Raw genomic sequence first — 25,913 nt, forward strand, 5'->3', positions numbered from 1 at the left:
GTTCTACGAACCGTTATAAGGAACTGGCTGAGAAACTTGTTCAGCTCTTGAGGAGTCAATTCGTCCATTTGTCTCGTCTCGCCTTATAAAAGCAACAAATTCGTGGAACAGAGCAACATCGTGTTTGGTCTTTTTCTTGGTGTTTTCATTTTCCTGTCAGTCTCTGAACTCTTCTACTGATGAATCTAGGCTCTGAAAACGGTTAGTCTGATTTGAAGCCATCTTTCTAAAGAAAAATGCGCCTAAGCACCGAGAAATGTGCTATTTGTCAGTCAAGACAAGCAGCGAGCGGCGAGCGAGCGACACAGTTTTGTTCACTTGTGAAAATAATGATATAGCCAATCAGAGCGTCGATACGTCGTTTTTCACGAGTGGAAAAAATCGTATGACCTGGCTTCTATAGCGCGAAGGGACTATTTTTATCTCGATGCTTTTTACCGCGTAAATCTCCGTTTGTTAATAATAATATATAATATATAACAATCGAGTAAGATGTTCGTATCGTAAAAATGAACGTTCAGGCCATGTATGTCGATTTGTATCAAGGAAACCAAGAAATTATTTAACAACTATTAATTTTTGATTATTCAAAATAAATATTTGTTAAGCTTTTAACATTTTTGTCGTGGTTTTGTTTGTAAACTAGAAATGGTGAAAAGGTTTCATGGCAAGCAGGACATCTTTACCGATGTCATTTCAAGAAAGTTCATGTCACAATTAGCAATTTTTAAATTTTTTTTTTACTTATATGCACAAGGTAAATAATAGTAATAAGACTAATGTTAACAGAAATGGTATACAGTTGACCTCTTCCGCGTAAGAAGCATGAGCTCTGCATGTGATTTGTTTTAACAAGAAGAGATTAGTATAGAACACTGAAAAGAGTTTGGGGAAAGCTTTAAAGCGCTAACAACACTAACGACTGAAAACTACTTCAAAGACCCTTGTAGAAGTGGAACAAAACAAACTAACGAGCGAAAATATTGGACACAATGAACCTGATCACTTCTTTGAGCGAAATAGCCCGCAAACTTGACATCTGATGACATAAGAGCAAAACGCTACAGGGCGCACAAAAATTCCAGCTGCCGTGATAGACACTCGATGACATGAGAGGCATCAACGCTGGAAAAGAAATGAAACGCATTTCACCATCATCACCGCCCAAAAACGTGCTACCCACATTAACAAGTTAACAAGTTACTCGGGTTGATTTAAGAAGAGAAAAAAAAGGAACAAAACTAAGCCTTCTGTCTTTTCTTCTCCGTCCTTCTTCTTATTCTTCATCTTCGCTCGATTCTATCACGAGCGGAAATTATTGATACCGAGAGTGGTCTTACTGTCCGATGCCAGCATCGTAGGTTTCTGATACAACCGTTTACACGCACCCTCCGTCTTATGATTAATAGCACTTATGATCGAAGACTCTTTTGGTGCCTTTTTTCTTCGCAGGATTATCACAGGGAATCGGACAATAGTCATTCAATGCAAAGGAAAAGCGGGGGTGGGGGGGTGGGGGGTGGGGTGGAGGTTGGAAGGGGGGGAGGGTTAATCGAGGTATTCCTGAATTCCTCCTTCTCTACCTATCTTAAAGTCATTATCGTGCTTACCAAGAGTAGTGAGATACAAGGGTAGCGCCATGGCACAGGACCGACGGTAAGCCACATCATATTTTAGCCATTGCGTTAGGCTGGAGAGGCCCTTTCTGATTATCTCTACCTGTTCAAGTCTTAAGCGCGTTTCTGCTGAAAAAGCACGCAGAACAACTCGCACCGCATGTTGTCTGGCATTTTAATCATTCTCAGACGCAATCGAGGAGATAACATTCAGTGATTCCTCTCCAAATACACTGATGTTGATAGTGAAATCTTATACGTACACAAACACAACCTGATGACCGTTTCCCATAACCCTGGGCCCCCACAAAGACATTTAAATCCAATATTTGCTTCTACAAAGTGGAAAAACTGCAGATTCAAACGAAGCAATAAGCCTTCAAAGGTAATTTTTTAAGTTTAACATGTTTGTCCTCCTTGTTGCATAGATGTAGGTCTCGAACTAAATCAATTTCAAGACGATTATTTTCCATATCGGTCACGTGCCATCGGGAAATGACAATTATCAAGTGGAAAGGTTTCGATAGCTCAACCCATGTCATTAACTGTCTAATCCTTTGGCAAGGTAATGAAGTAAAGTGCAGCTGACACAATATGTTGTCCCTTAAGGAAGAAGGTGCCTTAAAGCACGCAAATATAGGTTAGCCTCGGAGGAAATCTTTAGACCGATTTTACTACCCTTGGGAGTGTGGTAACAACAATATCTGCGAGCATAAACATTTATAAACAGCGTCACAAGGGTTGATGAAAAATATGGCCTTGGACAGAAAAGGTGCCGACATGGTCCGTAAGAAAATAGCGACTTTCAAGAGCAAGATACAGGAGGCGGGAAAAAGGACTGAAAAAGCGAAAGAAAGTCTTCAACTTGTACAAGAAAGCTTTGATAGCACCAGGAGATCGAAGGCAAGAGTGGAAGCGTTAATTTCGAAAAAGGAGTCGCAACTAGAAAAAGTCGAATCTCTCGTCGATGGTGTACAAAGAAAATGGGATGCCTTAAATAGATTCCTCGAAGAAATAACCAGCACAGGAGCTGAATTAAGGATGGAGAATCATAGCAGTAAATATGTCAGCGAAATCGATACCACCATTGCGTCAATTAATGAGAGAACTAAAATCGCTCAGAGGAAGTGTTTAGCGTGCGCTAACAGAGAACACGAATTGCGCTTGCAAACGGAGGCGTCTCGAGAACGCTGTATCCGATTGGAAACCACTGCAATGTCACTACAGGAAGAATTAGCGGCTTTGAGAGAACGTGTTGAAGTCTTGGAGCAATCAAGAAAACTACGGGAAACACGGAAGCTTCAAACGGAACATTTAGAGAGTAAAGTGCAACACGCCATTGCACGAGCTCAAGAAAACGAAAACTTGGAATCTGAACTCGAGAATCGAATAATCGAGTTGGAAGATCAAATCGAAATGTATACCATGAAAAAGAAGCGAACTTCAAGTATCCTGGAACAAACAAACGGTGAAAAGTCGATCGAACCCTGGACAGTGACACTATGGCTTCGAAGATCTAGACTTGTTAACGGTGCCCCGTCTTCAGGTCCTGTTCCACCTACTTCAACAGAATAAACTATACAGCACGCAAAAATCTCGTAATCTCACAAAGAATCCGTAATACCAACTTATGCGGGAAAGGAGATTAGTGCGCAGAGCGACATCAAGACTTCAATTTTTCATTTTTAAGATCATTCAAGTACAGCCTTTAAATTAGTGTCTCGTCAAAATATTCCGCAAGACTGCCCAAAACAACCACCTTAATTTGATATTAAAATTCACGTTTCCTCGAGCGTTGTTTGGTGTTTATCGAAATCGGATTTTTAACAAAAAAAATTCAAATTAAGGGTAATTATCCCAGCGTAAAAGTCGTCTGAGTGGGATATTTTTAGTTTGTTTTAGTCTAGATATCGTGAACTCGATGACCCGGCAATCTTTTGAAATTCTTTTATCCGAGATAGAAACGCAACACATTAGAGTATTACTACAACCACAACACGCCTCCGGAACAAATACTCAGCCGGGCAAGAACAACAAAGACATGCTCGGTTTAAGAGAGTTACAAGTTACAAAGAAAACACGCTTTCCATTGTTGCAAATTCCTGGCTAAAGAGTTGAAGTGCAACATTGTATTTCAAGTTCAAATTTCAAGTGTGTCTACCTTCTGTATTTCAAATCAATTTATGCTTAATCGTTTCCTGCTTTTTCAAAATCAATTGTAATGGGCTGAGCCGTAAAAAAACCAGTCAATTATCGAAGAGACAAAGAGCTCAAAGCGATAGAGAATAAAAGCTGGCAGTAATCCATATCATGGAGCTTGCATCTATTTTGTCAATAGCTGTAGTTGTTACTAAAATTGAGTTACATAGAAAAGTCGGTTCCAATCCTTTTCCAATGCACAGTTTGATCTGGTTCAAACTGCTTCGGACAACCAACTGGAAGAAATCATTTTTGTGTGGTCCATCTGCCTCTAATGTCGCCTCTGTTGGAAACTTGACCTGAAAGGTCTACTTCGTGACGAAAGCGTGGGTTGCTGAACCCAACAGTACAGCAGGGATGCTGTGAAATGAAGATCTGGGAAACAACCGGCAAGACATGTTCACACGGACTAAGATAACAGAACGCATTTGAACTGAGTGTCGGCGAAATAATTCCAAAGTAATGACAACAGTCAATCGAAACCGTCGAAGAAAAATAACAAGTCCACCAATGCTAAAAAAAAAAAAAAAAAAAAAAAATTGACAAAGGCGCAGGACGGGATCTTGATTAGTTTTATTTTTGGACCAACGACAAAGTGCACGCAGTCACGGATTACCATCGACAATCGATTGAAAATTACGTGCTTGTCTAAGCATTCTGTCCTTTCTTATCTTCAAAAGCGATTACCATTCGATGGAGTAAGATTTGACGACTTGATCTACGATAGGGTAATTTCTTGTTGTAGCACTGCATTCTCTTAACTAATTTGGAAAGAAATTCATGACAGGCAAGAAGGGAGAATCAATTATCAGATCTTAAGTACAGGGTGGACTCCAAAAGTTGATTTAGAAGTCCTTATAGCATTCAAGGCAATCGTTTAGTTTAGTTTAACAACCTGAGAACAAAAAAGTTATCAGTCAGGGTGTAAGAGCTTTGAACAAGACTTGTTCCAAACCTTGTAATTATAGAGGTTTACAGGTACAAGGCGATTTCTTTAAAAAAATGTTTTTGTTTTTTTCTTCGGTTGTTTGGTCGTTGCTTTTTTGTTGTTATTGCCTTTTTGGGGTGTTAGTTTCGTTGCAATTTTTTTTTTATAAGAGACTGATGGGAAATTTAAAAGATCGATGTCATTAACACAGCATGCATTTGCTCATTTTCCCCTGGAATCAGTATCCATGGAGAACTCATTGGAATGAAACTTGATCCGATTTTTTTTTTCAATTTTTAAGATTTGCAACAGATAAAAGGACGGGATAGATATCTTGCAATATACAAGAATCGAACCTCTGGAAGTCGACTTTCAACACCAGTAGATGAAACCGTTCGTAAGACGAGAATGCGTCTAGCGGCTTCCCGTCATCGGAGTTCTTCCAAACACGATCACATAACGGTGCGTCACGTGAAATGATGTACATCATGACATCGAGGCATGGTGTGCTTCGATTTCATAATGTACATTATTTCAAAGGTCACGTGCTTTGCTGGCTGAAGTAATTATCCCTAAAGTTATCGCACGATTCCAAGAACTTTTGATGTACCACGGACATATTTGGGCCTCCCACCTGCAATAAAGGGTACTTATGTTCTAGTTACTTTTCTTCAACAAACTTAAATTTTCAGAAGTTTGTGTGTCAAGCAAGTGAGTTGTCAGTGAATGTTTTCTCTTTTTAATTTTTTTTTTTAAATCATGCATTTGGCACAAGTCGAACAACCGTTACAGCAAGGTGTCTCTCTCCACCCAAGAGCATTAACACCGAAAACCTCACGAAATGTAGTGGGGTGGGGGGGGGGGGGGGTTACACCTGCGATAGATTGACATCACATTCAGAGGAAGTAGCAACACTGCTAATAGATAATGCTGCAACTCCTGCGACTGACTGGCTACCAATTTCTCCCAACGATATCTTCCCTAAATCACAGGAGAAATGATCACCAACTAACGAAGCTCTTGGTTATCAAACAAATTCTCCTTATCAGCAATTTAGGAAATTTACAGAGATCAGTATGGAGAATAAGCATACTGATGTTAAGGCGTAAATGGTTAAGGGTATGGAAACCAGTCTAATCTGCGACAGTGATGGGTCACCGCAAATTTTTCAGCACTGCTGAACGCACAGGGGAAAACTCTGACACGTAAGTATACATATACATGTATCTCCTTGAAAAAATAAAGATACTCCTTCCTATGAATTTTACAAGGAACTCTTACCGCGTTCTCTTTGATCTTTTCCATGGTGATCAGTCGCCGAGAAACATGTCTAGATAAACCCTGCTCACTGTTCGCTACAAGTCTGAGGCATGGGTGACTGGGAAGAAACTCGTCTGAATAACTAGGTGTACGTAAAAAGAACAGAAAACAATGTGTCCTTGTCACGCTATAGATACAAAAGAATTTAAAGCTTCGGGGTTCTAGTGCAACCATAGCGCAAGACACATTTAGGAAACCTTAAGGGAGCTTATCAGACAGAAGACCCCTCCTGCCGCAGCTAATTCGTAGCTCAGCGACCTGTAACCTATCGCAGCAGGTTCACGTGGAAGCCGACTCGGATTTTCCAAGTGGCCTGTGTCGCAGAATCAACGAAAATGATAGTAAAGGAAAACAACAGTATTTACCTTGGTCGATAAATTGGAAGCCAGTAGACCAGCCGGCCGTGAAGAACAAGATGTCGCGCGGCTAGGTCTAATAATGCTGTGAGTATCTCTGACAGACGACAGCCACGCACCGCTGAACACGGCGACGTCTGATCACTGAAAACGAACACAGACCTTGGTTGCTTTCTGTACTAATAAAATTAAAATAAGTCGCCTTACTTTTTTTCTCTTTGTCTGTTCATTTGACTGACTGACTGACTGACCGATCGATTAACTGACAGATAGACAGACAGACTGACCGATGAACTGACTGACTGACTAAATACCCGAATGATTGACAGATAGACAGACAGACAAACAGACAGACAGACTGAATGACTCACTGACTGACCAACTGACTGAAGAAATGTGTCTGACTGTCTGATATGGCCACCTAGTTGGCAAGTTTGTCTGTCTGAGCGTCGGTCGGACTGACTGACTCGCACTCTGACTGACTGACTGATTGACAAGCTGTCTGTTTGTGTGTTTCTGGCTGAAGGTTCCTTCCTTCTTTCTTTCCTTCGTTCTACATTTCTTTCCTCCTTTTTCCATTCCATTCATTTCATTTTAGACATATTTCTACTTACACACTCTCATTCTCCTCATGAATTTCCATATTTGTGTCTAACTTACGAGCTCCTTCTCGGATTCCATAAGGTGCTGAAGCGATTGAAAGAAAGAAAGGAAGTATAAATACAAAATTATCAACGACATAAAACAGCACTGACAAGCGAAACAGACACGTTACCACAAGAAATTTGTTTCCTTCACGGATAAGCAAACTCACGGTCTGCTGCGCAGTAGAACGCTAGTTGCGTTTAGTTTTATTTTCATCTGAAAGGTTGAGAAGGGAGCGTGATATTTCTCTACCAGTCAAATAGCAAGTTAAACCATTAAAACAAAAATAATTTACTCTCCCAGGGAAGAGAAGAAAATGAGGTATAGAATTCACCACGACAGTAAGATAGTCTTTCCAAGCTAACTGATATGCAGTCTGTGTTTCTACTCACGGTCTGTTATGATTGCATCAAACAAAGGAATTTCTCGCAGTCCAAGTCTCCCCGCGTCAGCTATGAGTATATCAACGAAATAACTGTCGAGTCCATACTGTGCAAAATTTGCCCGAAAATTCTCATCGCGACCTAAAGAAACAGAGGAAAAATGAACATACTTGTATACAAATTCTCACTACCAGAAGGTTTCTACGGTGTCGCAAAATTACAATGAGAATTCGTCAAATGATCAAACCAGAGAGTGGTAGGATTAATACCCTAAGTTTTCTGGAGGTTAAAAAGGAAGATTTTTCGTACCTCTCCACTGGCCTTTCCTTTCGGCTCGTGAACTTCTACCTAGGGGGAAGGAAAAAAATACATGGAAAAGATTTTAAAGGATGCCCCCTGTATATGATGCGGAAGGCTAAACTGCCACGTCCCCCTCCCCCCCCACGTCTCCCCCTCTCGAAAAAGGCCTGATTTGTTTTCATACCACACTAAGATACAATGATGACAATTTCAATTGAAGCCGTTTTGAAGAACACTTTGAAAAGAAGTGTTTTTAGATATCTCTGGAGTAGCGTGGACGGAGCCCTCGAGCTTTTGTGCTGATGGTCAAAAAGGATTTTGAGAAAAAATAACAGATCGAGTACCTCTACCATGAAGCAGTGTATAATCTATGTCACTTCCCATCACATGGGCACCAAAATGAGCGCAGGCCACAAGAACACTACCTATAAGAGACAAAGCTTTGTTAAAATGACAACTTATGTGCATCGAGTTGCACATAAATTTTTAAGACCATTACCTAGCTATCCATACCAGAACAGGATATTTTTCGTGGTTGACTTAACGTAAAGTCTTATGCATGAAATCTAAGACATGCGATGTTTAACCCTTTAACTTCGATGAGTGACCAAGAGAGGATTTCTCCTTACAATATCAATACAATAACAACTAGATAAGTGATGAGAATAAAGAAAAATATCAATTTGGGGATAATTAGTTGATCCGATGCTAAATTCTCTGAACTAACATCATAAAAATTGTAAAGTTTACAATAAGGAGAAGTACAAATTTGATCTGGAAGCTTAAGTAAAATGGCACAGCCAAATCAACACGAACGACAACGAAAAACGTTAAAATAAGTAAATAAATAATTAAAAAAACAGCGCGGAAGCTCACCTGTTCCAACAAAGGGATCAAAGACAAGATTGCCTGAACGAACCTGTAAATATTACAAACAATAAATTTAAAACCGTAAAACCTCAAAACTTGTTTCTCCATACACGTGAAGAAAGGTTAAGTGAGCTCACGTGTCAGAAGCACCATTCTCGTGATGCTCATCCCAGTTTCATCAGCAAGAAGCGACAAAGAGTGTTGCTACTCGTTGGCTCGCAGAGGCACTTTCATCCACAAATACACAAAGTACGGCATTGTGCAAAAGTAATAAAAGCGAAATGGGAAGATTTCATTCTTTGCTATCGCGAACTTTAAAGAGCTTTTACCCTAAAATTTGAGCAATAATTTGGGTTTTGTTTGAGTCTTTTTGCTAAAACGATTAAAACAGAGCGCGAACATTTCCGAAGTTGGGAAAAAAATTTTTTTACAGCAGCGCAATTTTTCTGGCGGTGCGCGAAGTTACCACAAATAAGCCCCTTTCACGTTATGATGACAACCAGATCCTGTTGAGGACAATTCAAGCCATCGAAAAATGCGGTTGTTTTATTTCTTAAAATATATTGATATACCTGTCCCTGATTGGCCATCAGGAATGACAGTTGTGGATCCATGGATGTGTTGCCGATAAAACGCCTTGTCTTGAGTGAATACTGTTTGAACAAGTGACGCTGACCGTGTCCCACCTGCATGTAAATAAAAATATATTTCAATGAATCTCGTTTCAATAACATAAGTAAACTATGAATTTTAAGTGCTTACTCCCTTCGAAGTAAACACATAGTGTGCCACTATTAAATTCTTTTATTATAACGGTATAATTTCACCGATATAAAGAAAGCTTCATTCCTATAAACTCAAATACGTTTAATTATTAAACGACGTGTAATGTCTTTATTTTGGAGCAAATCCAATAGACAATAAAGGCATTTATCCTCAATAAACTTACTTAACCCCTCTATAGACCATGACTAAGCTCACCACCGACACAAACATAGCTTTCTCCAAAATCCTTGCAAAGAACAATCTTCCGCAGTAGCTCTCTCCTGACATAACTCCGACGACAACAACAACTACTACTACTACTTATACTGCTACACGGCTGAAGTCCATTTACAAAATATTCCATATCATTCCGGAAGCTTACAACACAACTATTTCGATCGTATTGAATCATAGATACGTGACCTATTAGAACGTTCTAGAATGACATTAGAAAGTTCGTGTATGCATGTCCGCATGACTAAGCATTCTAGGAAATTTTGGAAACTTAAATCTACCCTACAGTTATTATCCATAACATTATATAGAAGATTTCTGGATCCTTACCAAGCGACCAAAGAACAACCTCTGGGGACTGGGTGGGGCTTCATTGGGGTCATCTCCATAATCCAACAACAGTGCAAACAGATTATCAGGAGCTGTCAGATTCACACAGCCTTGAAAAGGAAGGAATTGGAATTGCTGTGGATAACAAGGTGTGCTTTTCTCAATTTGCTTAAAAACTAAACAATGTAAATGAAAAAAGCAGCAACAACAACCAAACCGTGAAACAAGCAAACAACAGACCATATGCTCCATGGTGTATACTTTTAAATCAAATTCACACAAAGAATTATTAAACTGAATTTGAAACCATTAAAAAAAATTAGACAAATCATTTTGACATCATAATGATACCTTAACAACACAAATGCTCTAGTGGGTCAAATACCGATAGCAACAGCAGCCTGGTCAAATAAGGAGCAGATGATTGTTTTTATTTTTTGAGGGGGGAGTGGATAGTGAGGGTCTTACAAAAACCACTGGTTCACCAACAACTGTGTTACCCTTAAAATAAAATTCAGACAAATCTCTGAGCTGTACAAGGACATGAACTTGTATATAGCGAGAACCACAAACCATGAGAGATAAAGGTCAGATATAATAAGTAATTTTTCAGGCTTATGATCAGGTAAACACTTTTTCTGCATTAACAAAAATTTTAGTATATAATTATTATACACTATGAGAGTACCATAAACCATGAAAAATTCTTCTGGATTTTTCCGAGTTTTAAATTTTAAAGTAATAGTCATTTACTTACATCAATTAACTCTCTTTGTTGATTTATGGACAACTTTTTATTAAAGGACTCAATGCTGATTTTAAAAGATTTGTCACTGGATGTGAAAGCTCTCTGGAAGACAAAAATGAAAGGAATCAGACATTTAGTAAATCAGCTATAGTTAGTAGTCAAGATCTTTATAACTCCAATTTTATCAATCATACTAATTACTAGTTTTTATTCTTCCTCAGGGTAAATTCTGGAACCAGTGTGATCTTTTCCACATCAAATTTGTGTCATGTACCTACATTTTGTAGGATCAGATAAAGACTAATTAGAAAATTTCTGGTGAGGGCCAGAGTGAACAAATTTTCTTTTGAAAACTAGGTACCTATAAACTAATTTCTTGTTGACATAAAACCGAAAAGTGAATTGTGACTATCTTCACAACCAAAACAACAACAACAACAATGGGAAGACCATTTACCATTTTATCAGGTGGATATTGGAGAAGGTTCTCCTTTAATGCTGTTAAATTTTCCCCTTGTCCCCACAATTCATAGACAGACCTAAATGTAAATTAAGCACAATTATAAAGAATGCTAATAGGAACATGTATTTTATGAATTGAAAAACACCAAGAAATTGACCTCCTAGTTTTTTTTTTTATTTATTTTTTTTTTTATGTATTTTTTTTTTAATTGCTTTCACCATGAAGGTGTCGGGCACACAGCAGAGTGAGGCTCCAAATTAAGTGTGTACTTAACAGAGGCTCTGTGAGAGTGAAGTTCAAGAACACAAAGCATTGTCCTGGCCAGGTCCTAAAACCTGGGCCTCTCAACCCAGAGTCCAGTGCACTGACCAATTTAAACCACTGTGCCTCTTCAAGTTGGTTTCTGTCCAATTTTGCATTTTGCATCTATCTAACTATTGTGTACAATATTTACACATGTACATGAGGATCCAATGAGTAACTGAAGTCTGTCCAAGAAGCATATTATCTTAACGCTTATGAAATCCCTGGGGTCTCTCAGCTAACCAGCACGGATGCATTTTTTCCCAAATACATGAACAATATAGGATCAAAAGGTTACTGGCATATTTTGTTTCAAATAGCCTGCAATATTCTGTGTAGTGGATCTTGCACCATACTGGACCCTGCTTTGGAACAGACTTACATGCTTCAAGGTTACATGTGTCTACCGCAGTAAGCTAATATTTCAGTTGAGGCAAGGCCTTTCAATGGTTAAAATAGATAACAAGGTTTAAAATGACTTATAAGTAACTCACTTTATGGAAACTGTTCTGGATAACAGCTTCCTTGCACAGTCTTCACTTGGCAAACAGACTACAAGATAAGGATTCTAGGGCAAAGAAGAGGAAGTGATAACAAACAAAAGTATTAGTTTTATAAAACATCTTGTTAACTTTGTGTAAACATTAACTGGCCAACCCTAGTCATCCTTACCAAACCAGTAATTTTTCTCAGTTTTTTTAGTTCCTTTGGTTTTTTTCATTAGTAGTTTGAATTCATACCACAATGTAGAGAGAGTTGGGTATCAAACCCAAGAAAACCACACAGTCATTCCACACAGGGTTGTCCCTAAGAAACAAAGCTTCTGGCTAAAATGTCAAGTGAGACGCCTTAAACCTTTAACTCCCAGAAGTGATTGACACGTAACTTCTCCCTATAATATCCATACATTATCCACAAAACAGGTATTGAGAATATTCAAACTTATCAGGTGGAGGTTGTACTCTTGATCTAACACCAAATTCTTATAACTAATTCAAAAGGAAATGTGTAGCAGCTAGAGGAGAGAATTAGCAATCAGCCTCTGGGATTTAAATGGTTGATGTACATGTAGATGCTTTACATGAAACAGAAGACTGGGCTTGGTAACAAAATTTTGTTTCCAGTCTTTTTGCAACCCCTTAAAAACAGGGTACTAAGGTGCCTGTTCACAAAATAATGGATACAATTAAGAAACAGATAGAAGTCACAATAATCAAATGCTCAAAACAATATTTTATATCAGGTATTTTACTTGTGGAAGTGTCACTAATACTCAGGTTAGTCAGGATTATATATCAATCTTGTCAATTAGATGATAACATTCAATGTTGAATGATTGTAAGTGCATTTATTACAGAAATACCTATCATGCTTTACAAAGCAATCACCCAGGGCTGACCTTTCTTTCATTCCCAAGTTCAGCATGAAAACTACTTCTGGTATCATGGTAATTTAGTATTATCAACTAGGTTGAAAATGATGGTAATTTAGTATTATCAACTAGGTTGAAAATGATGGTAATTTAGTATTATCAACTAGGTTGAAAATGATTATTTACTCTGACAAAGGGCTAATGCTCAAAAAAGGCAGCTTTGGAACTCTTTACAGTAGCCAATTAACATTATCAACTCAGTTGATAATACCAAATTACCCTGTTACACTCTCCCACCAATGCAGCACCACAGTTTCTTTAGGAACTTACAACCTTTGCTTATAGTATGAATGGTTTGTCTTAGAACTCACTGTACAGCAATTAAAAACCAAAGGTTAATCTGCCTGTTATCCCAAACATCATAGGAGGCATTTTAGCTCAATGAAAAAAAGTTGCAGTGGCCTTATGAACAGCTCATTAATTAAGGTGATTCTTACTTCTTTCCTGTGGTCCTCACTCTCCACAAGTACTTCAAAACCAAACATCATAGAGACTGATAACAACTCCTAACGTAAAGCAAGGCAGAAAAATTGTTAATTCCCTTCACATGGAAGCTTGCAGTCCACTCCAAAATAATGAAATAGTTATTATACCTCTGATGAGAAGTATGTTGTTGCAAAATGTTTAGCTCAGTTTAAAATGTTTCAAAACTAGTTTGATTTTTATTTTCATGCTATGATAGCGAATAAAAGAAAAAAAGAGAAAATCAGGCTGGTCTCAAAAATCTAAAATCAGGAGAGATTCGAACCATAACATATACATCACAGTGCTTAGATAAATCTCAAACAGAGAGTGCAACAATTCTGCCAGACCAAATCTGCCATAAATGTTCTTGCTCAAAAAATTAGTTCTTTCACTCTTTTGGCATTCCCGCCAACATCAGTGTTTCAGTGGATCATAAACAGATGATGATCATATCTCGTTCCTTTTGCGTGCATTTAGCAGGCACCTAGCTCCATATTATTTTAAAAGTCTTGCAGTACAATCTACGCAGTCAAAGCGCGCACTCGGCTCGCTATTTTCGCCTGCGTTTCGACTGGATTAAACCGAGAACTAGAAAATTGACTGTTTAAGTAGAAACCCAATGAAGAAAATTTTCGTGTACCAACCGATATTCTAAAATCCACGTGTTCTTGGGCAAAAAGACACACAAATTGTACATTCGGTTCCACCTCAGCTTTGTCCGCCATTTTGAATTTAGCGCGAAAAGAAGTATGGTATAGCCGTACTCTGCAGTATCCCTCGACAGCAGCTCGCGCGAAAAGTTAAAAAAAAAAAAAAAAAAAAAGCCGTTCAAAATATTCTGAAAATCAGGATTTTCCAGCTAATGTTTCAGCGTTATGCAATCTTGCAGGTGCGTGGAGGATTTTTAAAGCCGGGATGGTTATCTTGTAGTTTTTATGGTAAAAACAGCAGCAACATAACTTCAGGATAGGACTTTCTTTTCTTTAAAATAAAATCATTAAACAACTTGAAGAGTTCTCTCCTTTAAATTTCCGCTCTTTTTTGAGAAAATGAGTATAGAAGCTGGGAAAGATGGATTGCGATGAATCATTCTCAGATGCCGATCATGACTCGACAAAAATTGAATGAAAAGTGAATGAATCAGACAAACATTGATGACGTAAGGATAAATCAGACACGAAAGTGGAGAAGATTGACGTATGTACAGCGAAGTATATCATATCTGCCCGATTTTAAGAACGCCGGGGCATTTACGAAATTTTTAGCGTTTCTATGCGTAATATAGCCGAAGAGGGGATTTTGTTAGAGGGCGGCGTTTAGTTCAAAATAACATTTCTTTAATTACACGCTAGAGTTAAAGTAGATAACAGAAACTTTTTTAAGTCCCAACATGTCTAATGTCTCGATTTTGACAGGCATTTTGTAAGGATGATGTAGATTACCAAATTGACTGCTGAACCAGTCTGACAATTTATTTTAGCTGTTGTGCATAAAGTATAGGGCAACCCGGCCATTCAAGAGGGGCGTGTAGTGATTGTTTTGCTTCTATCTACTGCATATTGATGAGGGCATGGTTCTACAGAGAAACTATGCGCCAAATTAAGTGTCGCAAAATTCATTCCGCTTCAGTCGATAACAACATGAGGAGTTTTCGTTGTTGCCCAAGGTGAACCGGTTGAACTTGAATCAAAATGCATGACAAACTTCCGGTTTTTTTATCAGGAAAAAATTAATCTCTTTCATGGATTACAAACACATATAACTTAACCACTTCTCTTATTCACTTATCTTGTCTCATTTATCATCTATATGTTTGTTCATTTTTCATTATATTATTTGTTTTCTGCTTGCTACCATTTCTTATGTTCTTTGAGTCTTTCTCTTAAAGATTAACTGTTCTTTGAGGCCATTTTGTAATTATAGAGGATTTACTTGCTTATGGTGACGTAGCGTAGGGGTTTAAACGAGATTTATATTTCTAGAGATGATTTCATCCCAGTCTGGGTAATAAAGCTCTTTCATCCTCTGAGCATGCGTATGAAGGTTCTGTGCTTTTGTCTCGATAAGTTCGTCAAACGGACTTTTTGGAAGATCCCAGGCGGATGCAGCAATGAAGGCAAACAGTGCTGCATCGGCAAGGCAAGGTTTATCTCCAAACAGAAATTTCTTCTGGCCTAAAATTTCCGAGACTGCCAGCAAATCTCTCTGCGCGATTCCATACAGTTCTTGTTCCGAGTGTCGACCCATGCCATGTCCCCATAAATCCCGTTTGATTTTCTTCGTTATTTGGTGAGCTATTAGGTGTTTGAGGGGGAAGACGAGATGGCCAAACTTTTTCGTGAACAGCTTCCCTCGATATTCTTTTCCAAATGCAGACAGCCAACGGCAGTAAACAAGAGCCCTATGAAAAGATGATAAACATTCTGTGAGAAAACTTAAGGCTGTGAACCTCGTTTTTCCCCTTAAGAGGACATTAGCATCACTTTTGTAAATGGTAAATGAGGCAGTATAGCGAAACCCTTCGATACTATTTAGATTATGTTCTGAATAAACAAATTTCACGGTGTCAGTCCAAGTGAAAATGAAAGCAACAGATGACTCTTCGCGAAAGGAACTTCTTAGATCGTCAATATATGTATACATATATGTATATGCTCGAAATCTCTTACTATAACCTTGTAACCAATTTGATAGGCACAGCTAAGAGATCCTTGTTATCTATTGGCATGATCTATTGTTATTCTGCTTTAGGATACAGATTTAAAGAATCAGGCAAATTGCCTTAAAAAGCTACGTTTACCAATATGTGTTTTCTTCCAGCATGATTCGAACACTGTGAGCGATGGCTTTTTCTGTCTCGTTCAAATGAGAATCAATGTCCACTTTGAATTCCCTTTTCAGAAAATGGATACAGAAATTTGAATCAGCGATTTCTTGCTCATTAAATTCGATCCACGGCATTTTTCCCTTCTTGGAAAACTTTAAGCGATGGTCGTTCCGGTACGGGATTTTTGTCATACGAAGGAATGTTTCCAACTTCAGACAAGGCGGAGAACCACTAACTGACAACTCTGTCGGAGCAAACTGGTGTAGGATAAGTGTTTCTCGCTTGGCAGCTATCTTTTTCTTCTTAAAAATCTGCATCTTAGTTAGGTTACAAGTGGTGCGCTGCTTAATCCAACTGGTTTAGGTTTTCCAGTGCGAGGCCTTATTACATGCATTTAAGAGAGGATGGCTATAAGTTGTCTTCCCTTAATAAATACAATTAATCATAGATTTGGTATCTTAACAACTTAGACGTTATTGCACGTGATATATTTAACTAAAATACGCCATTACTAAGACATGAAACTGATCCGCATTCTTCTCTGCCGGAAGCCAATATTGTGCAAGATTGACGCAACTTTGAGGACGGTTTATCTCTTCAATATCCATCTAATTGTTATTGATTTACTCACTTTACTGCTTTCCTCGTTCTTTCTAGGGAAGGAGAAGCCTTCAACGTAGCCATTTAGAGTTTGACGGCGATCATGGAAACTCTTTTAGCCAAATTTTCGCAGGGTCATCATAAGCGAACGGTATACTTGATGTTCAGCGCCATATATATGTTCCGCTCGTTTCAATATTGGTTTTCGAAGACAAATTTTAATGTTTTGATGCCAGCAATGAATAAACATAATTTTTATAATGTTGCTAGTTTCGGCTTAAATGAAATTCCTTTTACTGAGGTAACTTCGCGTCGACCACAATAAAATAACCCTCTAACTGAATTAGTTTCGCTTCGTCTTTACAAAGCCACTTTTCGCTTAACTCACGTAACATGTGGCGATGAAATATTCTTAAGGGGGTTAGAGAAGCCCCTTAGGGAAAGACTTCCCGTTCTCAGTGATAAAAAGTATGTTTCGCCGTAATAAATGACCGTCTGACTTTTAAGCACTTTATTTCTTCGTGAATTGCGTACCTTGAGCTCTTTTAGGACGGTACCATTTTTAGGTTGGGAGCATATAAGAATCACTTTGCTTTTTCCCGATCATACATCTTTTTCAGAATACCAGAGCTTTCCGAAACTGAATAAGTTGTCAGGGTCAAGAAATTGAATTAAAAATTGACCCCCAAGTAAATCTCAGGCTCGGATTTGGCTAAAAATTACCAAAGAAAAATCAACGTAATGCTTTTCTTTTGCAAATTAGCATAGTGTACTATAATATATCAAGATATTTTAATCTCTTGGAACTAAATAAGGATAGAGGTTGATTTCTTCATAAACATGGGTAAATCCCGCAAGATCAGGTTTCCTTGTCTCGTATTCAATACAACATTTTTCTTTTGTTTCAATAACGAACTAATTAAGGATACAGTTTGATTAATCTATAAACACGGAAAAAAACCCGCACGACTAGATTCCTTTTCTCGAAATTCACACATTTTCGAATTTCCGAGAGCATTGCTTTAAAAGCTTTATGCTCTTCTCAAAGAAATGGGCAGCTTGTGCGGAATCAGCTTTTACCATAAAGAGCAAGAATTGTGAAGTTTTTGAAGTTTGCTTAAATCAGTGTATAGCGTGATCACATCCGAGTCAAATAAAACAAAAGTACGTAGATGTATAAGGAGATGTATAAGGTATTCGTTTAATAAGATGAGAAAAGAAAACAAAAGAAATGGATAGCGGGAACAGATTCTAAACAATTCTTTGTACTCACGACGATAATTCTAACCTCGCTGATATCAAATCTAATCCCGAATTTTCGAGACACACGACGATGAAGTTGAAAAAAGGGGGCAAGTTTCTATCGAAACTGTGGTAGTGTTGTCGCTGGTGGGTATTACAAGTTTTTTTTTAGTCTATTATGAAATTGCCCATTGTGAAGAGTTTTGAGCGTGAACATTACGTCAGCTCTTTCGCTCTGACGAAGGACTAACGCTCAAAACGTCAGCTTAAGAACTCCTTGCGGTTGCCAATCTACATCATCATCTCAGACAAAAATAAACCAACGTATCTAGCAACGAAGTTTATCATTATCACTATTACGGAAGTTTAAAGTATTTCGGGTTGATGCAGTGATGGCCAAGATAACCGCGCTATGAGGTTATCGCGCCCGCAAGGTCAGGCGAATAAGAGATACCATGCAGCTTTTGTGCCAAAGTATTTAACCCAATAATACTATATTACAATGCTAACATGAACAATTGCGGGTTCTAATTTTTTGTGGATTCTGTGAGTTGACCTTCATATACAAAAAAGTGAACTTACGTCATCACAAGTTTTTTGTCATTGTTTTGTTTGTTTGTTTTGTTTTGTTTTTATTACGAGTAATGCATGCACTATTCCCAAACTATTCCTTATGATAAGGAATAGTTTGGGAAACAAAATATGGTCGATTTACAACGCTAAATATTCCGAAATGTGAACATTTTACACTCCTTGTGTGTCCAGTGCGGTTTCTGGTGATTTCTGCCATGAGACGGCTAGGAAATGTACAAAGTTTTAAAACATACGTGTTTAGCTTTTGAGCTTTTTGCTATGAATGCGACAGATGGGCGGGTTACCCCACCTTGAGACGTTTACATGGCAAATTGTCACCCTGGCTGATAGGGTTACCCCACTTGGCAGACCGAGAAACCCGCGTTGGCGGGTTACCCTCACCCATCATGTAAACATGACCAAGATAAAATGAGAGATTATATGGAAAGGCGGGTTACCTCACCTAAGCGGGTTACCTCATCTACCTGGGGTCCCCCATCTCCATGTAAACGGGCCTAAGATGAGCAAGTTATGGGATTGGAACATGATATCATGAATTATCAAAAGCGAGCGGTTTACCAGCCACTTAATATAGGCTCGACTCAAAGTATCACGTATTGTAAATCGTTATTATTTTTAGCATCATTTTGTAATTTCTGCCTTTTGAATAGTTTATCCTTAAAATCCTATGATCGTAAGTACTGTGCTGTAAATAGTTTATCATTAGTGGTTCTTAGTGCTCCATATTCTTGATAACATAGATAACAGTAGATTTAGAATATTATGTCACCATTTTTACCCTAGTAATCATAAAAATTACATTTTCCTCGATTGTAATTGGTTTAAAAAACTCGTATTTTCCTCTAATTCACGTGCCAAGTTGTTATCGAACAATTCAATATGTCACATTTAAAGCTGTAGTTTACATCAACCAATCATGCGATCACAAACATGATTTCAATTACCATAGAAACATTGTATAGAATCTCGTAATTTGGCTGTTCTCCTTTTACCGGAAACAGTAAATTTTATGATTAATTGGTAACAGGACTTCGTGTCGTTCAATTCGGTCTGTAATCATACGAATCCGCTGCGCGGTCGTCCGATTTTGTTACCGCTCGCATGATTACCGACCAACCTGTCTATTACCATTGCTTATCATAATTAGAATTAACAATGGAGTGTAATATAGGGAATCATCTTTGTTTCGACTACATTTGTAGCGCCCTATTCCGACTTTGTTATAACCTTACTGTATTGCAAAACGGCTCTCAATCGGTACAAAGATTTAGTATTAATCGTGAGCAAATCCACGCATATTCTTTGCCAGTACTCTTATACAAAGTCATTCAGAATTTTTAGTTATGAATTAAAATAATAAACAGTATAAGGAATAAAAAAAAAAATCTCTACGATGCCAAGAATTCAGTCAGATTTAAGCTTCCTAGTGATTTCATCCCAGTCGGGATAGTAGAGATCTTTCATTCGTTGAGCATGCCGCTCAAGATTTGTCGCTTTAGTCTTGGTGAGCTGGGCAAAAGGACTTTGAGGACAATTCCACGAGGCACATGCAACAAAGGCGAAAAGGACAGCATCAGCAAGACAGGGTTTATCTCCAAAGAGGAATTTCTTCTCCCCCAAAACTGCGGACGCTGCAAGAAGATCCCTCTCAGCTATTTCATAGATCTCCTGTTCGGAGTGTCGACCAATGCCCTGAGACCACACATCTCTTCTACATCGCTTCTGTATAACGTAGAATATCAGATATCTGAGTGGCCAGGAAAAATGCCCAAACAGCTGCATTCGCGTATACATGGCATAGTCCGGTGAAAAAAAGCGGTAATAAAAAAGGGCCCTGTAAAGGACAAAGGAGTATACGTAAGGGTTTTACCTCAAGTAGTTTAAATATGAAGTAATCTGCAGCAATGGTCTGTAGACACTCTGCTTTACGTGGTTGAACGAGTAATTTTCTATACGAGATTAGCTCGATAAACGCCGTTGTATCCTGGATTCGATGCTAGCCTATCAGCTGCCGGTTATTCCTCGGCCTGCCACCCTCCCTCCAACCCCCACTTCCAGGCCATGCAGAGCACCTACTTCATTGCTGCCTGCCAACTATGACAAACTGATAACATCTCCCATCAAAGTATTACAAAAACAATTCGACTTCAGTGACACCAACGATGTAGCATTGACAAAAATAGCAACAAAAAATCAAAAACAACGACATTCGAGAGCATCGCGAAACACTAGTAACGCTAACATGGAACATCAGAAACACCATGGACAGCAGTTTCGATTTCCGCCGCTCTCTCGTGTCCGGCCTTCGCTCCTCCTCGAGAAGATAAAGGGTTTGGGGAGCGCGGGCTCATATCGCCAAACAGCGGCTGGTAATTGAGCAGCATCAGTAATAGCGCTTTGCAACCATTCAAGACAAAAAAGCTCTGCAGCTTTATTTTCCTCAAACACTTAGTGCGGTGTACACAAAGGTTTGAGACTCCAACATAGGTCGTCGTTTAGAGACTGGACTGAAAGTATTCTAATCTAGGTAACAGCGCAGCAAAAAAAAATATACACGGAAAATTTGGAGAAAATTTGTCTCTTTTGCCAAATTTTCCTATTCATAGGCAGTCTACTGCCTGCACACGCAAGAAATCTAATTGGTTTCCAGTCTCATTTGTTTGAGGCCAGTTTCACCCTGGTTTGCTTATCGGTTTGTTAGTTCTCCATAGCAGATGCAAGGTGCGATATAAAGAGGTAACTGAACCGTCGAACATGGTGTATTACTTGGTCAATCTTTAACGTTTATGCAAAACGATTATACATAGCAGTTTGTTTGTGTTTCTTCAATTAATTTTCAATAAACTACTAGACTGGAAAACGAGACTATAAGAAACGCCACCAAGCACAACAGCTACTGGGCATGTAGCAATTACATCATCAGGCAACTGCACAGCAAGCTCCAATATCGGCTTTGAGAAATGATTGTGTAGCGTGACCCTAACTGTCCTCTGTAGTTGTGATTACGTAATCATTCGAATCCGCTCGAAGCTTACAAGTGCCTCTCACCTTAGGCAAACGAGAAATTTTAAGGAAAGGGAATAAAAACGATCGAAGCAACACTTACCAATACGTGTTCTCCTCTAACGTGGTTTGAATACTGTGAGCAAGTCCTTTTTCTGCGTCGCTCAAATGAGAGCAGTCAACGTCAACTTTGAACTCGTTCCTTAAAAACCGAATGCAGAAGTTGGAATCGGCGATTTCTTCCTCGTTAAACTCAATCCACGGAATTTTACCCTTTTTAGAGAATTTCAAGCCATATCTGCTCTCGTATGGAATCTTTGCCATGCGAAGGAACGTTTCTAGTTTTAAACATGGCGGAGAGCCACTCAAAGATAAGGGCGAGGGAAGAAACTGATGCAAGACAACTGTGCCAGGTTTTACAGGCCGTTTGTTCTGTTTTCTGCGCCGTGCTCTCGTTAGGAAATAAACGATGAAGAATGCGGCTGTAGTGATTCCAACAAGTAGTTCTGTCTTCATCGCGTTTTCCTCAAGGTACAACTAATAACAACTAAGATGCGTCAGAGAATAAATGCAAATGAGCCTCTCACATGGAATTAAATAATGAAATTGGTAACGCTTTTGGATAACTTTCCTTTACTTCAGTTAGTTTAGTATTCTGTTTCTGTTTCTGTTTGTCTTTTCTTTATCCTTTTTACACAGATTTATGACTTCTGTTCAACAAGAAATTGAGCTGTTAGTGTTTTGATTAATTTCTTTTTTTTAGTGAAATCCGATTGGCAACAAAGAAGGTCAGTTCCAGTGCTCAAAAGGCTAATCATAATGTAAAATACTTACATTAATTCTTCTTTCCCATTTGCACTGATCATAATATGAAATGCAACAGATGCAAAAATAAACAATCAAACATGCGAAAATTGGGGAATTTGTCTGAAAATGAAATGATTTTTTTCTTCAGTAACTTTGCCTGTGACGATGAGAGGGAAAACCGTTTCGCAATGCAAAGAGGCTTCTGGATTGTTGGTGAAACTTGTTTCTACTTTCTTCGAGAGCTAGCTGGAAATCTGAAACACATTGCAAAAGAATCGAGATGTTCACGATTTCAGCACTGATAAGCTTAAAGTAAATGTCACGCTACAGTGGACTGACATCTGAATTGATGCCGAACTAATGATTATGTGAATTGACCTTTGATGCCACGCTTACCTCGATGCGACCATGACTTAGCATATTTACAATCTCGCTTGTGTGACAAACACGCAACGGAGTGCTTTCAACCAATTCCCGCCTACATCTTGCACATACTGAAAAGATGCAGGTGTCACAGTACTTCGGTATCGCTGCAGTCGTCGTCCTCTTCGTTTATATCATCGCCAAGATATTTCAAGGAAAAGAAAAGAAGCGATCTACAAGGCCTGGAACGGTAGTTCTACACCAGTTTCCTCCTTCCGAGCTCTGTGTTTCGATGGGCTCTCCGCCATGTTTGAAGTTGGAAACTTTCCTCCGCATGACAAAGATCCCGTACGAAAATGAATATGGTTTCGAATTCTCCAAAAAAGGCAAAATGCCGTGGATTGAGTTCAACGGGCGCGACACAGCAGACTCTAATTTTTGTATTCGGTTCCTGACGAAAGAGTTCAAAATTGACATCGATTCTCACTTGAATTCCGATGAAAAAGCCATCGCGCACTCTGTTCGAACTATGTTGGAGGAAAATACCTACTGGTGAGTGAATATTTAGCTATCATTATGTATAACTATTTTATTTTGTGCGTAATAACAAGTGTATTCTAAAAAGTATACTCGTAATGATACGCTTCGTCGGTTCGCAGATGCCACTTTATAGCTGTCGCGTCAGGATCAAGTTTAATCGTTTCATTATTCAGTTCAAGGTCTTTATTGATAAATTGTGTGTGACTTTTTCGAAAACTAACCTGGTCATTCGCAATAACAATGTTGCTCGAGGTTTTTTCTCCAGCCTCAGGTCGCACAAGTACGGCTTTAGCTATTGTGTGACAATGTACGGCTGAGGGACAAACAAACGATATTTCTTCGAACATTTTCTGCTTTATTTACAGGGCCCTTGTGTACTACCGAGTCTTTTCTCCCAGCTTTGCTGAGAAATTTCGCGAGATACTGTTTGGTCATCTCATCATGCCGATCAAGTATCTTTTATACTATATGTTCCAGCGAAGGTTCAAGAAGGATTTATGGTCGCACGGAATGGGTCGACACTCGGAGCAGGAGCTCTATGGAATAGCGGAAAGGGATCTTCTTGCAGTGTCAGAAATTATGGGGCAGAAGAAGTTCCTGTTTGGTGAAAAACCTTGCCTTGCTGACGCTGCAGTATTCGCTTTTGTCTGTGGAGCAACTTGGGAGTGTCCACAAAGTCCTTTTGCCGAGCTCACGGCCAAGACGAAAGCTCAGAATCTTCAGAGACACGCTCAGCGAATGAAGGAGCTGTATTTTCCAGACTGGGATGATATCATTTCAAAGAAACCTAAGTCTGCCTGAAGCTAGAAGTTTCCGTAATCTCACGACCTTCTTAGTTATGTTTTATGATACATTCCCATGCCTTCATCGCTTTGTTTTTCTGTTTTCAATACCGCACAGAAACAGGACTGAGAGTAATCTTGAATACCAACTTTGCTTTTATTTCACATTTCTAAGTTCCAATCCCATGATTACCTAAGAGTTTCGAAAGGGTCTCTGTGAGCAGCAGTTTCAATTAATGCCGGTTTCTGGGGGTTTAAACCCGCCTGCAAGTTGTGACGATAGGTTTTTTTCGAACTTACTGGACTTTTGCGGGGAACGCAACAATAACGGGGAAAAGAGCTCGGTAGAGACCATTTGGTAGCGAGAACGGAAACTCGTCACGATTTCCTGACCTGCTTCAAGTGAGCTTGCTACGAACGTCAAGGATCAGACAGCGTTTGGTTCCACAGTAATTTTATTTCAGTTCATGCCGACAGTTGACATCACCTTTAGCAAACTCAATTATGTAATCGAAAAAGCTTACTTGCTTAGGTATCAGCGAGTTACAATAGAGTGGAAAATGTATCTTTGTAGTTAAGCGATTTTATTAAAATATTCCATCTGTTCGGAAAGAATTTCAAAAGTAAGAGAGCGGATAAAAAAGACTCTACACCATTTAAAAATAACAAACTTACGTCAAAATTCACAGCTCTGTAGTTAAAAACACCCATCCTAGTTGCGGATGAGCAGCTTAGGAAATATAAGTGAGCAGTAATAATAATTTCTGCTTATTTATGCGATGTTGGTGTTAAATTCGGAAAATTAATCCTGCTTGAAAGGAAAGCGAACTTACGTGCACAAACTCAGCTATCAACTTCCATAAGAACCAATTTTCAGAAAGATCATTAGCACTTATATTGAAATGCAATTTCAACAGTAATGGTCATTAAAGCACCGATATACAGGTGTTTAATGACAGGCATGTAACAAGCGAAATGTAATAATTGGAAATTCAAAAGCTACTATGGCTTTTTCAATACTTTTTGAAATGCTAGAGCAAAGATTTCGAATAAATCGGAAATGAAAAGTTTATGTGTAAACCCCGGTTTTTGGAGGTCTAAACTCGCTCGCAAGTATTTGATGTTGAGATATCATTTAACAAACGGCGCGAAAGTTTTGTATAAAATTATATTGGGCACGCATCAAGAAACTGTAAACTTCTCAGCTTATAATCTCTTGCGCATATTTATGCTGTTAATTTCCTTCCCAGTCCCCGGCCGATCAATTGGTCAGTGCACAAACTCTTTTCTAAGCAAGTCCTCCATTTGTTACAATTTTGGCATTGTCAAGAGCTGTTCGTTTTGATCCCTCTGCATTTTATATCACAGTGCTTTTTTTACTGCAATACTCTACAACTATACAACAGGGACTGTCTTCTATTTGAATAAAAGATGTTTCTGTAGTTTTTCTCTATATTTCGTATACCTCGCACGCCTCGCACCAAGAGTCTCATGCCTGGTATGCGTATTGGTAACACTCATCTGATAAGATGCTGTGGCGAGCAATTCAAGAATGAAAGCATAGTGAAACCACCGCTATTAGTGAAAGAGGGCCGAATTCGGCGAAGTTGGCTGACTAAAATGGTAATTTCGCAGTACTTGGAGTATGCTTTGAAACAGAATTTCCTTGCCGAAGGGTTGAACGAACTTTTTTGTCATACTTTGGGAAAATTGAACTGGAAGAAGTTGTAGACGCCATTGATAAATTGTGTGTGACTTTTTCCACCGCCATGAATTGTTCCTAACCTCTTTCCTACTC

The 25,913-nt window shown here is 38.7% G+C and overlaps 5 protein-coding genes across 5 annotated transcripts; 2 read left to right on the forward strand and 3 right to left on the reverse strand.

The window, feature by feature from the left end:
* The first annotated feature begins 2,028 nt into the window (after positions 1-2,028).
* On the forward strand, positions 2,029-3,408 carry LOC131777864 (tropomyosin-1). The gene has a single exon (XM_059094221.2). It carries the CDS (start codon positions 2,361-2,363, stop codon positions 3,189-3,191), a length of 831 nt encoding a protein of 276 aa, XP_058950204.2. The 5' UTR covers positions 2,029-2,360; the 3' UTR covers positions 3,192-3,408.
* A 128-nt stretch (positions 3,409-3,536) lies between these two features.
* LOC131777863 (tRNA (guanine(10)-N2)-methyltransferase homolog) lies at positions 3,537-14,094 on the reverse strand. The gene is made up of 15 exons (XM_059094220.2): positions 14,002-14,094; positions 13,330-13,398; positions 11,955-12,028; positions 11,152-11,233; positions 10,704-10,796; positions 9,947-10,081; positions 9,190-9,303; positions 8,624-8,666; positions 8,092-8,172; positions 7,757-7,795; positions 7,457-7,588; positions 7,034-7,106; positions 6,429-6,563; positions 6,025-6,145; positions 3,537-5,377 (listed from the first exon to the last, which is right to left on the reverse strand). The coding sequence occupies exons 1-15, from the start codon at positions 14,080-14,082 to the stop codon at positions 5,285-5,287; spliced, it is 1,365 nt and encodes a 454-aa protein (XP_058950203.2). The 5' UTR covers positions 14,083-14,094; the 3' UTR covers positions 3,537-5,284.
* Positions 14,095-15,316: 1,222 nt separating this feature from the next.
* Positions 15,317-16,501, reverse strand: LOC131777847 (failed axon connections homolog). Its single transcript, XM_059094202.2, has 2 exons — positions 16,158-16,501; positions 15,317-15,758 (listed from the first exon to the last, which is right to left on the reverse strand). Exons 1-2 carry the CDS (start codon positions 16,499-16,501, stop codon positions 15,317-15,319), a joined length of 786 nt encoding a protein of 261 aa, XP_058950185.2.
* A 2,871-nt stretch (positions 16,502-19,372) lies between these two features.
* On the reverse strand, positions 19,373-22,139 carry LOC131777886 (failed axon connections homolog). Its single transcript, XM_059094247.2, has 2 exons — positions 21,727-22,139; positions 19,373-20,454 (listed from the first exon to the last, which is right to left on the reverse strand). Exons 1-2 carry the CDS (start codon positions 22,137-22,139, stop codon positions 20,025-20,027), a joined length of 843 nt encoding a protein of 280 aa, XP_058950230.1. The 3' UTR covers positions 19,373-20,024.
* Positions 22,140-22,862: 723 nt separating this feature from the next.
* Positions 22,863-25,128, forward strand: LOC131777865 (failed axon connections homolog). Its single transcript, XM_059094222.2, has 2 exons — positions 22,863-23,345; positions 23,699-25,128. Exons 1-2 carry the CDS (start codon positions 22,933-22,935, stop codon positions 24,132-24,134), a joined length of 849 nt encoding a protein of 282 aa, XP_058950205.2. The 5' UTR covers positions 22,863-22,932; the 3' UTR covers positions 24,135-25,128.
* The last annotated feature ends 785 nt before the right edge of the window (positions 25,129-25,913 follow it).

Source organism: Pocillopora verrucosa, chromosome 5 (assembly GCF_036669915.1).
Source record: "Pocillopora verrucosa isolate sample1 chromosome 5, ASM3666991v2, whole genome shotgun sequence".
NCBI lineage: Eukaryota > Metazoa > Cnidaria > Anthozoa > Scleractinia > Pocilloporidae > Pocillopora > Pocillopora verrucosa.

Bases quoted from the DNA above. Each gene is read 5' to 3' on its own strand.
- LOC131777886 (XM_059094247.2), bottom strand. From the start codon at position 22,139: ATGAAGACAGAACTACTTGTTGGAATCACTACAGCCGCATTCTTCATC. The intron at 20,455-21,726 runs GTAAGTGTTGCT...TGTCCTTTACAG, and splicing joins TTAGAGGAGAACACGTATTG to GGCCCTTTTTTATTACCGCT.
- LOC131777865 (XM_059094222.2), top strand. From the start codon at position 22,933: ATGCAGGTGTCACAGTACTTCGGTATCGCTGCAGTCGTCGTCCTCTTC. The intron at 23,346-23,698 runs GTGAGTGAATAT...CTTTATTTACAG, and splicing joins TTGGAGGAAAATACCTACTG to GGCCCTTGTGTACTACCGAG.
- LOC131777863 (XM_059094220.2), bottom strand. From the start codon at position 14,082: ATGGCGGACAAAGCTGAGGTGGAACCGAATGTACAATTTGTGTGTCTT. The intron at 10,082-10,703 runs GTAAGTAAATGA...TGTTATCCACAG, and splicing joins AACAAAGAGAGTTAATTGAT to CAATTCCAATTCCTTCCTTT. The intron at 6,564-7,033 runs GTAAGTAGAAAT...GTTCGTTTTCAG, and splicing joins CATGAGGAGAATGAGAGTGT to TGATCAGACGTCGCCGTGTT.
- LOC131777864 (XM_059094221.2), top strand. From the start codon at position 2,361: ATGAAAAATATGGCCTTGGACAGAAAAGGTGCCGACATGGTCCGTAAG.
- LOC131777847 (XM_059094202.2), bottom strand. From the start codon at position 16,501: ATGCAGATTTTTAAGAAGAAAAAGATAGCTGCCAAGCGAGAAACACTT. The intron at 15,759-16,157 runs GTAAACGTAGCT...ATCTTTTCATAG, and splicing joins CTGGAAGAAAACACATATTG to GGCTCTTGTTTACTGCCGTT.